This window comes from Oryzias latipes, chromosome 2, assembly GCF_053564925.1.
Source record: "Oryzias latipes strain Hd-rR chromosome 2, Olatipes_Hd-rR_3.1".
NCBI lineage: Eukaryota > Metazoa > Chordata > Actinopteri > Beloniformes > Adrianichthyidae > Oryzias > Oryzias latipes.
Genome location: NC_136238.1, coordinates 25,959,966 through 25,973,917, shown reverse-complemented (window position 1 = coordinate 25,973,917; position 13,952 = coordinate 25,959,966). Strand labels below are relative to the sequence as shown.

The window sequence follows — 13,952 nt, the reverse complement described above, 5'->3', positions numbered from 1 at the left end:
TGCATATTCTGAATGATATTACAATATTTCTTACTGTTACTTAACAATACATAAAGTCACCATAAAATTTAAAGGGCCTGTTCTTGTGTCCCTGCAGACCTCCTCCAGTGTTGGATGACTAAAGAGGAAGATCTCTGCATCCATCAGAGGAGCTTCAGAGTAGAACGGGAAGAACCACAACTTCCACAGATTAAAAAGGAACCAGGGGAACTCTACATCAGTCAGGATGAAGATCAGCTTGATCTGAAGCAGGAGACTGATACCTTGATGGAGATTCCTACTTATGAGGAAGACGAGAACAGTGAAGCAGATCTAAACAATCAGCAGAGCTTTAATGTAACTGATAGTCAGGATGAAGAAGGAAACCAACATGAAGAATCAACATCAACTACAGATGAAGAGACAGGCCCACAGAACAGAGATCAGAGGAAGAGGAGGGACAGAAGTCAAGTCCAAAGTGTGGACAGCTCTCACGTGTCAGCAGGTCAGTGTGACTCTGATGTTAAAAAAAATCCCATGAAAACAAATGTTGGTAAGAAATACAAACAATATCCAAAAGAAGAGAGACTTTCCTCTATCAGGTCTGGTAAAAACTCAACAATAATTACTAACCCGTCTGACATGGAAACTGGGTCTGATGAAAGATGTTATATCTGTAAAGAATGTGATAAAAGATTTTGTAACAAATCTCTGTTCAGAATTCACACAAGAATCCATGCAAAAGATAAGCAATTTTCTTGTAAAGAATGTGAGAAAAGCTTTAGTTGCAGACCTAATCTCAACAAACACATGAGAACTCATACAGGAGAAAAGCCTTTTTCTTATAAAGAATGTAAAAAACATTTTCATGATGCATCTAATCTCAAAACAAACATGAGAACTGGTACAGGAGAAAAGCCTTTTTTGTGTAAAGAATGTAAAAAACGTTTTCGTGATGCATTTAATCTCAAAACACACATGAGAACTCATACAGGAGAAAAGCCTTTTTCGTGTAAAGAATGTAAAAATAGTTTTAGTCAAATATGTAATCTCAAAACTCACATGAGAACTCACACAGGAGAGAAGCCTTTTTTGTGTAAAGAATGTAAAAAACATTTTCGTGATGCATCTAATCTCAAAACTCACATGAGAACTCACACAGGAGAGAAGCCTTTTTTGTGTAAAGAATGTAAAAAACATTTTCGTGATGCATCTAATCTCAAAACACACATGAGAACTCATACAGGAGAAAAGCCTTTTTCGTGTAAAGAATGTAAAAATAGTTTTAGTCAAATTTGTCATCTCAAAACTCACATGAGAACTCACACAGGAGAGAAGCCTTTTTTGTGTAAAGAATGTAAAAAACGTTTTCGTGATGCATTTAATCTCAAAACACACATGAGAACTCATACAGGAGAAAAGCCTTTTTCTTGTAAAGAATGTAAAAAACATTTTAGTCAAGTATCTAATCTCAACGCACACATGAGAACTTGCAAGACTTCTTCTTGACTATGTAAGGATCTATTGTAAACTCTAGATTCTAAACTTTTCTGATAAGAGGTCAACCTCTCAACCTCTGTACCACAGCAGAAGGCTTTATTTTACAAGGGCAAAAGTTCTGTATCTCAAAAAATTAAATATGTTAAAATAAGTTTTTAATGCTCAAAACTTCTGGGGTGAAACCCCAATGTTCTAATGAACTCCATAGCAACCTGAGTTTTCATTTCATGTACACAGAGCCACAGGCTGATGGCCTCCATACCATATTGATGCAGTAACTTCATTAGAGGGAGGCACAAGTGAGTATTGATTGTGTAGAAATGCATTTTTCTAAAAAATAAAAAACGAAAAACTTTGGTTGTTTTGATATATGAATTACTACAGGTGGTCCTTTGTCCCAACAGCAGTTAGGCTATATAATGATACAGTTTAGCACTGTTGAAACTGCTGCTGGATTTACTTATTTATTTATTACTATTTTAATTTGTACAGACTCTTTGTTTTTCTAACTGCTATATTTCTTGTTTTGTTGCTGTAACAACTGAATTTCCCTCATGGGTTCAATAAAGTCTTGTCTTGTCTTATCCTGACTTTCTTGGACAGCTTTTTTAGGTTTTCATCTTCTCTAAGCCACAATTATCAAAAGCAAAAAAGTAAATGATCAATACATTTCAATATATGTGTAATGATACTAGACAATGAATTTTACTGCTGACAAAATATGTAAAACTTTTCACAAAATGAATTATTTTAGTTGTACCTGTTAATAGAAATGAGTTGTTTGGAATTATTAGAGTAAACATCTAGTAGAGATAGATATCGTTAAGATTTTATCTATTAACACCTCTTAATCTGCTGCTTTTCACTCTGGTACCTTATTGGTATTCTAATTGATATTTTGTAGTGTAAGTTTACACTAAAATAAAGTAATCAATAAATACCAATGTGTATTTGTAAGTACAACTCAGGTAACCCTGGTGCTATCTTAGATGACCCCACCCTTACTTTGACGTGTTATTCCTACCATGATAAAGGTGGAAAGATTTCATGTAATCCAAAGACACCAGTGAGGTTCACAAGTCATTAAAAAAAACGTTTAGCGCACTGTCTAGTGGGTCTAGATGACCCAACTCCCAATGTTAAAGTGCCTAGGATAGGACAAGGGTCACACAGTGCAGTTAAAAATCAAAATGCAGAGAATATCAAATGGCCTCCTCACTGCCGAGAAATATAACAATGTTGTATTTTAATTATTTTTTAGATTGTGTATTGGATAATGCATTATTGATGAACAATATGATCTTTCAGCTTTCTAATATTTGAATCCCTGTTTTAATATCAATGAAAAAAATCACACATTAGAAGAACTGTTATTCCTGTTTTTATTTGACTATTTTTCCACTGTCTGCAGGTCTGCAGAAATATAATGTTGAACTGAAATGTTTCTTTGTTTTCTTCACTTGTGTGTACACATACACAAACACGCACACACACACAGAGCCAGCAGTGAAAACAGCCCCATACATGTTTTATCAGGTTTAATAGTATGAAGGGAAAAGCTAAAGTATAACCAGTGTGTTTGTGACTGAAAGATAGAATGAAGTAGACATAAATCTTCTTTCACTTTTGGCTTCTCCCATCAGGGGTCACCACAGCGAAACATCACTCCCTTGAGGATGAGTAGCATGGTTAACTTGGCCAATGTTTTCATGTTGGATGCCCTTCCTGACGCAATCCTCTCAATCCAACCGGGCTTGGGACTGGCACAGCAGCAGAGAAGGGAATAGGGAGCAGCCAGGAATTGAACCCTGGTTTCACGGATGGAAGGCGCCGCAAACCAGCACGACGTTAAACCGGCCCCACAAAGTAGACACAAACATAATGGAGAAATCAATTGAATCAGCAGTTTTGTTCAGTTTCTATTGAAAAGGCTGCATAAATATGACAGACAGCTTTCAGGTTCAGATGCAGTTCTGAAAAAAAGCAGAAACGTGATCTGATGGAGGCTCTCATTTATCCTCATTATTCTTCCAAACAGCCCAATCAAGTTGGCCCAAAGGCACATTGGCAGAGCAACACGTTGTCTATGAAGAACCTACTCAGCTGTGCTACAAATAACAACAAACATCCAAACCACAACGCTAAACAATCAAGACCAACACAACTGTCAACATCCAGAATCCAGCAAATATCCCAAACAGAGCATTATTACCCACACTGCACCAGCGCAGATCCTGCAGCAGACAGCCTCTTTCCCACAACTTTATTAGTCTCATCTTTTTGAAACTGGAAAGATTTTTCTTCAACATTTAAAACAGAAAACAGGAAATGGAAATATTTGACAATCCAGTTGATGAGAAGCTGCAGAAAGACTGAAATCCATCAGATTGTAAAAACATAGAGGTGGTCCTTTGATGATGATGATGTGATGAAGATCAGACGCTGATGTCACTGATGTTCTGGCTGTTGATGGGCTGGATGTGGGTCCTGGTGGTGCTGAAGAATGAAAGATCCTTCTACCTGCAGTCATTCCTGAAGGAAGCTGATTGCAGCTGTTCTCTCCTGACAGATGGAATGATGGGAAATGAAGTTCATGTTGAAGTGTGCTCCAAGCAGAACAGAAAGGTCTCACCTCAAAGTCAGGACTTGGATCAGCTGCTGTTCTCTGGGAGCGTGCACGTGCTGCTGCACGTGCTTCTGTCATGGCGTTCTGGATGAGCTGCTGAGGTCTGTTTGCATCAAGACTCTCAGCTGCTTTAGTCAAACTGCTGAGCGATGGAACAATGGAGCCGTTTCTGAAGGAAGAGGATCAAACATGATGCTCTGCATCCGTTTGCTTCAGGAAGTGGAGGTTTTTTAGAGTCTCCAGACTGTTTCTGAACGGCCAAAGAAAAGCAGCTGATGTGGTTCTGTCTCCTACCAGCAGGGAGCGCTCTCAGCCGGACAGAACAGATCCTCAATGCTGCTCTGAGAAGGACTCTTCTGTTCCAGAAGCAGAGACTGTTCACATCCAGGAGAATCTGGACTCCAATGAATCCCAGAGAATCTCCTCTCTGCTGTTTGGACACTTTGACCAGCAGAGGGCAGCAGAACTTTCAGCAACTCTGGATCTGATCCCACAAAAACAATCCATGGATGATCAGATTTCAGAAGATTTGAAGGATCAAAGACAAAGATGTTCTGAAGAGAAGATGTGAGAAGAAAGTCCAGAATGAATCCACTCTGACTTCTCCTCATGTCTCTGAAGCTTGTGTCTTCATGTCTTCACCTCAGAGTTTCTTCTGGATTCCATGTGGATCAATAATATTGATCATGTTCTGTTGTCATTTTCCATCAGAACTTCAGGCTTTTCTCTGCTGATGATCTCTGAGCTGAACTTCTTGGAGGAATTCCTGAATCTGGGATTTGGAGCAAACAGTCAGAACAAAGGAGGTTTCCATTTCTTCTAAGCTGTGCCAGAAGAAAAGAGCTGAAGCTTGAAGCTGAAGCAGCATTTGCTCAGAGAATCTGTCCTCCAGACCAACAAGTCCCACCACAGCCTTGAAGACGTTTCCAGAAGCAGCAGCAGACTGTGTTACCATGACGACGCTGAAGTCAGCTGCTGCTCTGCAGGAGAAAGTCTGCAGCTCCTCAGTCAGGAAGCTCTTTCAAGCTCGTGCACATCTGTCAGTGCAGCAGCAGAAAGCCTGTTTCCCTGCAGGAAGTCTGAGACTTTTCAAAGTAAGAGCCTCATGTTGGCAGAGATGGGTTGGATTCTTTGATGCTCCAGTGTCTTTTGGATTCAGGATGAGTTCATGCAGATCTAGAAATCCCACCATGATGATCATCCTTGAGGAATTTCAAAATAAAAGACTTACAAACACCACAATCTCTGCTGGATGATAAATACATTTACTCTTTATTTTCTGTAAATAAATAATATTTATCAGTAAATTCTTGATTGTAAATGATGGATCTAAAGTTGAAAAGAAGTCAAAGTGCTGACTCAGCACAGATCAAAGGAGACACAGATGATTTCCTGGAATGAAGAAAACATCAAACATCATGATGTGATCTGGAACTGAGCTGTTCTTCAGAAGATCCTCCCAAACATGGAAACTGTTGCTGCAACACGTGAAGGTTTGGTTCTGTTGCTAGTGAGATCTGATGGATCAGAACCAGACTTCTGTCAGCTGGAACTGGAGCTTCTTCCAGACCATGACATGTTGTTCAATAAAGTTCATTCCAAAGTGTGACTGATTCATGAAGTGGTTCCTTGAGCTGTGAGTTTTGCCAGCAGCAGGAATCCCTGAGAGTTAGGAGAAAGTTTGTGGAGAGAGTTTGTAGATTTAGGAGAAACCAACGTTTGAAATGAAACCAAAGTGTCCTAAACCAAAATCACTGAGCACATCTCAATGTTCCACAAACAGTCATTTTCCACAGTGGACCGTCACCACACACTGTACAAGACAGTTTTTCACTGGAAAAGCCTTTTGTTTTGATTTCTTCAGGATTTTGGTACGGAGCCCGTGTCCTGACATTAAGATATAAAAATATATCTTGTTCCCACAGATTAATATCTTGTTCCCACAGGTTATTATGTCGTTCGCACGAAATACTATTCCGTTCCCACAAGATACTATTCCGTTCCCTCGAAATGATTAACTCGTGCGAACGCAATAATTATGTCGTTCGAACGCAATAATTAATCCGTTCGAACGCAATAATTATTCACGTCATAAGTCATTCACGCGGATATGCTCTCTGTACGCCGGCAAAAGCCGCTTTCAGCGGTAACTTCCGTGTCTCTGTGACCCATATTCGTTCAAAAAAGGAACATGAAAAACAAAAATGATCACTTTATTACCGTCTCAATGAATATAAGAAAAATATCAAAAGATTTATGATAACTAGGCTGCTTTGTCATACGATAGCTCCTGCTAGGCTACTACTAGCTCCGCCGCAGAGCTCTCTGATCATATATGCCGGCATTTGGGCAACTGGCTGGTCTGTTGTCAGACAGCTGATATTGTAGTTTAGGGTCGAATAGGAATAATAATATTCAGGACTTGTCTTTTATTAACTTTAGCAGTCAGTATCTTTACATTCGAAGGCTATTAGGCTACATGCTAACTGACTAGCCGATCATTTATCCTGTTATTAATTTACGTCATAGATTTACAGCAGATACCTTCACATTTCTGTCTGTGTGTGTCTCATTACATTGCATTGAAGACACGGAGGATGTTTAGAGAACAGATTTATTTATTTTAAAAAGCACAGAAGCATCCATCGTATTCACGTTCACATCATCATCTGGTACGCCCTCAGTCATCTTGCTGCAAAAGCCGCTTCCTGCCGCTACTTCCGTGTCTCTGTGAGCATTCAATAGGGGTAAAAATAAAAGCAAGAATAGTCGATCTGTTATTTTCTCGATGAAAATCTGAAAAATATCATATTAAGCTGGATGCTTCGCCTAAAGCACTTACCTTTAGCTTGTAGCATAACAACAATAGCAGTACGTCCCGTTTCCCAGAGTGCTTTGCTGCCAATCACTGGCCAATTATTGGTCTTGTTGTTAGACCTTGGTCACAGGGACACGGTGATTGGCTAGTTGTTATTATGGCTATTGTTGTTATGCTACAAGCTAAAGGTAAGTGCTTTAGGCGAAGCATCCAGCTTAATATGATATTTTTCAGATTTTCATCGAGAAAATAACAGATCGACTATTCTTGCTTTTATTTTTACCCCTATTGAATGCTCACAGAGACACGGAAGTAGCGGCAGGAAGCGGCTTTTGCAGCAAGATGACTGAGGGCGTACCAGATGATGATGTGAACGTGAATACGATGGATGCTTCTGTGCTTTTTAAAATAAATAAATCTGTTCTCTAAACATCCTCCGTGTCTTCAATGCAATGTAATGAGACACACACAGACAGAAATGTGAAGGTATCTGCTGTAAATCTATGACGTAAATTAATAACAGGAAATGATCGGCTAGTCAGTTAGCATGTAGCCTAATAGCCTTCGAATGTAAAGATACTGACTGCTAAAGTTAATAAAAGACAAGTCCTGAATATTATTATTCCTATTCGACCCTAAACTACAATATCAGCTGTCTGACAAGACCAGCCAGTTGCCCAAATGCCGGCATATATGATCAGAGAGCTCTGCGGCGGAGCTAGTAGTAGCCTAGCAGGAGCTATCGTATGACAAAGCAGCCTAGTTATCATAAATCTTTTGATATTTTTCTTATATTCATTGAGACGGTAATAAAGTGATCATTTTTGTTTTTCATGTTCCTTTTTTGAACGAATATGGGTCACAGAGACACGGAAGTTACCGCTGAAAGCGGCTTTTGCCGGCGTACAGAGAGCATATCCGCGTGAATGACTTATGACGTGAATAATTATTGCGTTCGAACGGATTAATTATTGCGTTCGAACGACATAATTATTGCGTTCGCACGAGTTAATCATTTCGAGGGAACGGAATAGTATTTTGAGGGAACGCAATAGTATCTTGTGGGAACGGAATAGTATCTTGTGGGAACGGAATAGTATTTCGTGCGAACGACATAATAACCTGTGGGAACAAGATATTAATCTGTGGGAACAAGATATATTTTTATATCTTAATGTCAGGACACGGGCTCCGTATTTTGGCTCAAAAAGACCAATGACAAATGAAACTCCAATAAAGTTGCTTTATATTGAGGAAATGAAATGTTTTTTTTATTGAATTATCAAATGGAGACTCAGCTTCAGGTGATAAAAAAGGTTGGTGCTATTTCCAGTTTTAGAAAGAACATGCCTTCTGCACAGTTTGCAGTGAGCGTTACTCATTTATGTCAGTTTTTAATGAACTGAAATACCTTCACACAGGAGATGACATTTAATTTTTGACAACATATCTTTTACCGGCCACAGAAATATTTAGAGGTTTTACTTTTTGAACTTTTTCTGATTTATTTATTGAAAATAACATCAAAGTAATTTCTTGGTCTGAACACGTCTTTATTGTCGTCTAACTGTAAACTCCAATTCAAACATGCTGACAAAACAAGGACAGATTTCCTAGAGATTTCCTAATTCTGCTTCCATGTGATCACATGAAAACAGTCCAATGTTTTGGATTCTTCTTCTTCTATATCATTGACATTAAAGCTGCAGCTCTGTCACCAGGAAACAACATGTGACAGGTCCCAGTTTTTGGTGGAACACCGTCTCTGTGATGCTACAGACGCTGCTAAAACACAGTGGATTTCATTCTGTTCTATGTAGAAAAGACTGTTTGATTCATGTCTGATGAATTCATCTTGGAGTATTTATCCTCCACGTCTAGAAGTCCGCTCCGTGAAAATCCTGTCCCACTTTAAAGCGGTCCGTGTTTCCATGGTGACAGAGGGAACAGCTGGTTAGCATCTTTCTAACTTGACTGAACTGAGGGTTGGGGCTTCCAGCACAGAACCAACCTGAGAGCAAATGAACATTCAAATCCTCCACAAGCTAAACCCCATCAGCGTTGGATTGCTGCTGACAGACAGACTTCATTGATGGCATCTTCCGTTCTGGACCTGACGTTTAGCACACCATAGCTGGATTCCAGAGCGCTTTATCAAAGCGCCTTAAGCCCGTCTGGATTTGAATAAACCCCTTCTGGATTTGAGGCTAAGCTTTATTTATGAAAATGATATTTGGATGCATTCCTTGTTGGACGGAAAAAAGAAAAAAAGTGGAGAGAAAGAAACAATTTTGGGATGTCAGAGATGGGGGAAAAGTGGGAGCCGGTTTAGCTCGTGCTGGTTTGCGGCACCTTCCGTCCGTGAAACCCAGGTTCAAATCCGGGCTGCTCCCTGTTCCCCTCCCTACCTCTGCGCCGGTCCCAAGCCCGGTTGCTTTGAGAGGGTTGCGTCAGGAAGGGCATCCGGCGTAAAACATTGCCAAGTTTACCATGCGACTCGTTCGCTGTGGCGACCCCTGATGGGAAAAGCCGAAAGAGAAACAACAACAGAGATGGGGGAAAAGGGGTTAGAGTGGGGGGGTAGTCAATATCACAAAGTTAAAACACAAAAGTGTCGTCAGTAAATTACATAAAATAATCAGCACACAACTATTTACAGGTTGGAAGTATAATCATACATCAATAATCAAAGATTTATCTCCCAGGATTTCTGCACATAGACAGATACACACAATATTCATATACCAATATTCATGAAGGGGGGGTGGTAGAAAAGAGAAACACCAACACCCATGTCTGTATTTATGTAAAGGTGAACAAGCAGGTGTGTTGAATGAATGTGAGTCTCTCAGAGTGAACCTTGATCACACTGAACGCTGCAGCAGAGGCAGGAGGCCCCCCCACACCCCAGAGCTAGGGGCAAACTGAGCAGTAACCGATCCAGGCATCCAAGAGCCCCCCCCACCCCCTTCAGACAAAGATCCAGGAGCAACCCCTCCCTCCCCTTCACCTGACCTCCACCACAGAAACAGAAACATGATTACAGATGCTTTTGTGCTTTTTGAAATAAATACATTTCATCTTGTAGAGGAGAACAGGGGTTATATTATATTTTCTTTTTTTTTCTCACGTCCAACAGCTGAGCAAACAGATTAGAGCTGAATGCCTTTTGTGTTGGACAGGTTTTATCATAAAAAGAGGTTATAGAACTTTAGAAGCCAGAGTCTAGATTTGTATAAACCCCTTTTTGTTGTATTATTTTGTATTTATTTGTTACATTTAGTGTGTGTGTGGAAGGGAGAGGGAAAGAATGTGTGGGGGGTGGAAGAGAGTAAAAGGAAGAAAGGTGAAAAGTTGGGGGATACAAGCACTGATTTGAATAAGTTATTATTTTAAGTTGTAACAATTCTACCAGATCTGCTGGAAAGACAAATATTACATCAAAGGTGAAAATCTGACACTAAGATGAGTGAAAAAAATCTGTCCATCAATACACTGTGGGTTAGGAGGAGGGATGAAGCAGACAGGGAGCAGTGTGGCAGTGTGCACGTGGGGGTGGGGATACATGCATGCTGCTGACGTGAACCGTGTGTTCATAAGGGGAACCAGATCCTTCCCAGCCCGACCAGCCAGACCAGGAGAGGGGAGGAGAGACCCCCAGGCCAGGAGCCCCCCCACCATCGGGACCCAGGCAGCCCGGGAGGGGGGGGGGGGGGGGGGACCGCCCACCCACCCAACCAGCCAGGCGCAGAGAAAGGCCCCCCTACAGGGCCCCCCCCCCAATGCCCAGATGCATAAGCGAACCCGGTGTCCGGGCCACAGGACAGGAGCGCTTAGCCGTACCAGGCGGCAGCCGTGGGGGCCACCGGGCGCCGGACACCGAGACAAGGGCCAAGGATGAAGCCAGGGCCCCCAGAACCCATGAGCCTCTCACCACCCGACCGGCGCCCCGTCTCCACAAGCCAGCCCCGGCACACGACCCGAGCAACCCAGAGATCGCCACGCAGCACCCACAGCCACCCCCCATAACCCTACACACTACAACCCCCCTCCCCTGCCATATTATCTGAGCCCCCCTCCCCAACCCTCTCAGTGCCCTCCCCTCTCTGTGATGGGGAGGGAAAGCCCCAGAGGGTCCCAGCGAGCCAGCCCCCAGGTCCGTCCCACCCATGCACTCACGCACACATACTCACATTCATCTGGCCGCCACGCAGAACCCCCCCCCAGCCGACCGACCCCCAGCGCCGTATGCCCGTCCATCACCGCAGCCGACAGGATACCACAAGCCTTGCCGCCCTGAGAGGACAAGGCGGGTGAAGACCGGCCAACTGCACCCATGTATGGAGGTGTGGGTGTGCTGCAGGTAAAATAGGGCCAAGCCGCAGAGCCCCCCCCCACTCCTGGTTCTCTCTGTTAGTGGTGTGTATTTGCTGTGTGCTGCTAGCATGCAGTGTGTGTGTCTAAAGGGGAAGTTAAAATTTTGGGGTGGCAGTGAAAGGTGAGCACGGATGTTTCACCGTGAACCCCCTCCACCAGACCCTCTCCAAAATGCCCTAGATTAATCAGGGTGTCTAATATGCAAGTAAAAGCGAAATGGAGGGCGGGCGCCGACACGACCCCAGAGAGAGACACCCCCAGTGAGTCCCGCCAGCATAACCCACCCATCCAGTTCCCGGAGCCCCATGTGCCTGTGTGCAACATTTGTTTGGGTGAGAACGGGGAGGATCAGGCGGATGGGCACAACCGGGGGAAGAATTCTATTTTCTATGTTCTTGTTATTCTGCATCTAATGGATTCTGTATATACATGTATATTGTATTACAGAAATCTGCTTGATTCCTGCCTTCAGTAACAGATAATAGGTACCAAGGTCACCAGTTAGGCCTGTTTGTGACTTTAGTCTCCGTTTTTTTTCTGTACTGGAGTGTTTATGGAGCCACAACACCTGCAATGCAAACTAGACAAAAACACACCATTCTAATGACGTATCTAGTATGTTTACATCTTCCCTTACTGAATAATAAAAAAGCCTTTTAGCCTTGAGGACAGAGAGAGAGGACAGCCACAGAGCCTAACAGGTCGTGTTTCTCCACCTCTCCCCTTTTGACTCTTGTGTGTCTTTTCATTTCTGCACATTTCATTTTTGGACGTCCTGAACCATCTGAATCTGTGAAGGCCGGACGGGAGGCCAACAATTTGGAGACACAGACGGGGGGTTGAGGAAGGTTTTTCCTGAGGAATTCGGCCTGGATGAAGGGTTTCTCAGTGGACTGACGACACGGGTGAACCCTACAAAGGTAAGCAGAAACCTGTCAATCAAATTCTGCATTGGGCGTAGCCAAACCAAGAGTCTGATGTCCACAAAGTGAGTAACTCAGTAAATTGTAGAATTGTACATTTGGGAAAATTATATTATTTAAGAAAAGTGACAATAAGGTTTACAGAATAAGAGAAAAAGAAAAAGTGATGAAGTGTCCTAGAGTTTGGAAACTCCAACAGTTCTCTGACGGGAGGCTGGTTCACTGGGTTTGTTGTCCCGGGGAGGTGAGGACCCCCCAAGTACAGAATGGGACAGTCTGAAGATCCTAAAGATTGGTGAGAGACCAGAATCCCACAGTAGGACTGAGTGACAGAAATACCATGGTGCAGGTGTGTGTGTGTGTGTGTGTGCGTGCGTGCGTGCGTGGGTGCGTGCGTGTGTGTGTGTGTGTGTGTGTTTGTGGCACAGAAAGACAGAAAAGATGGGGGTGACATGAAGGTTAATGCTACTTACATACTAAAGCAGGGGTGGGCAATTAGAAGGGCTGGACCAGGAGCAGATGTGTGGAGTGGGAATGATCTACCATGGAATGTAGATGAAAACATTTGGATTGAAAATTATATTCTAAAACAGAATATTCTGGAGTTTTTAGTTTAAAACTTTATTTCCCATTTTAGATCAATTTTTTATTGTGAAGCTCTTTGGTACCTTCAAGTAATTGTAAAGTGCTATGAATAAAGTTCCATTCATTTATGATCCTTTTAATAAAATAAATAACATTATTCATGAAATAAGACAAAAATTCAGGAAAAATATACTAATACATTTAAAAAAACAAGACAAAAAAAACAATAAATATTGGATCCTCTCCCGTCATAATCCTAACTGAGGTCTGCAGCACCTCACGTCTCACAGTTTGTGCAGCTGTGTTGTGTCCTGCACGTCTGTTTCTCATCCAGAAATTCCAGAAGTTTATGGCAGTAAAACTCCTCACTGACTAAATACACTTTTCTCAGACAGACATGAACATTTTCACACTTTTCTCTCTTGTTTAAATTCTCAAACCTTCACCGAAATCAGATCCCGGATCTTAGAATGAAAACAAAGATCTGATTGAATGCAGAAGGGGGGTATGGAAGCGATTCTGTAGCATAAATAAAAAGCAAAGTCAAAACCAGAAATGCTTTTTAATTTTCAAAATGAAGCTGCATTTTTTGACTCAAAATTAAAATGAAAAAGCAATCCACCAAAATGCTTTTTCATTTCTTTCCTCAACACAGCGTATGCAGAAGCAAATGAAACACAGCAAGGAGGATCTGATGACGTCTGACAGGACAGAGCAGTGAAGAAAGACAACGTCTTCCCTCTGGGGGGGTCAGAACAAACAGGGAGATGAGATGAACTTAGGACAGGGAGGTGTGACAAAGCAGGTTGGTCTGGAAAACTGCTTATCCAACAGATGATGGACGTACAGCACACACATACATACTAGATATACAGAAATAAAAATCTATTTTGGATAAACGGAAGGTTGCAGTTTGAGGGGCTCCTAAATCTTTAATTATACAACAGGTGATGTCATTTCTGTAGATGGATGTTTGTTAGTAAACTTTTTCTGGAATCACACTGCATAGAAATGCTGTTAGTTCGCGCCCAGCTTCTCCAGACACACAAATAGTTATAAGACTCAAAAATCAAAATTGGAAACAGATTTTGAGGTTTGGACAGACAATGCCTACATTCATTTTGTCCACTGACGGTGCTTTAGA

The 13,952-nt window shown here is 41.9% G+C and overlaps 3 protein-coding genes and 1 long non-coding RNA gene across 9 annotated transcripts in view; 2 read left to right on the top strand and 2 right to left on the bottom strand.

Annotated features, from left to right (window-relative positions):
* LOC144986943 (uncharacterized) overlaps positions 1–13,952 on the top strand; it is a 239,117-nt gene that overhangs the window by 69,218 nt on the left and 155,947 nt on the right. The window contains exons 3-4 of one of the 4 annotated variants that reach the window (XM_078935703.1): positions 98–484; positions 3,123–5,347. The exons of 2 other annotated variants lie outside the window; for them this stretch is intronic. In XM_078935703.1, the coding sequence (XP_078791829.1) occupies positions 98–484; positions 3,123–3,163 (428 nt within the window). In that variant the 3' untranslated portion in view covers positions 3,164–5,347. Of the gene's footprint in view, positions 1–97; positions 485–1,716; positions 1,835–3,122; positions 5,348–13,952 lie in introns of those variants that run through there. One more of the 4 variants, XM_078935702.1, reaches the window with a different exon arrangement.
* The window catches only part of LOC144987268 (uncharacterized), a 193,711-nt gene that overhangs the window by 86,568 nt on the left and 93,191 nt on the right, over positions 1–13,952 (bottom strand). The window lies entirely within an intron of this gene.
* LOC144988544 (uncharacterized) lies at positions 6,706–7,066 on the bottom strand. Its single transcript, XR_013652474.1, has 2 exons — positions 6,948–7,066; positions 6,706–6,833 (listed from the first exon to the last, which is right to left on the bottom strand). It is a non-coding gene; the product is annotated as an uncharacterized LOC144988544 (long non-coding RNA).
* Positions 11,117–13,952, top strand: part of LOC144987890 (uncharacterized) — a 461,750-nt gene continuing 458,914 nt past the window's right edge. The window contains exon 1 of the mRNA XM_078937657.1: positions 11,117–12,220. The gene's annotated coding sequence lies outside the window, so the exon portion shown is untranslated. The remainder of the gene's footprint in view (positions 12,221–13,952) is intronic.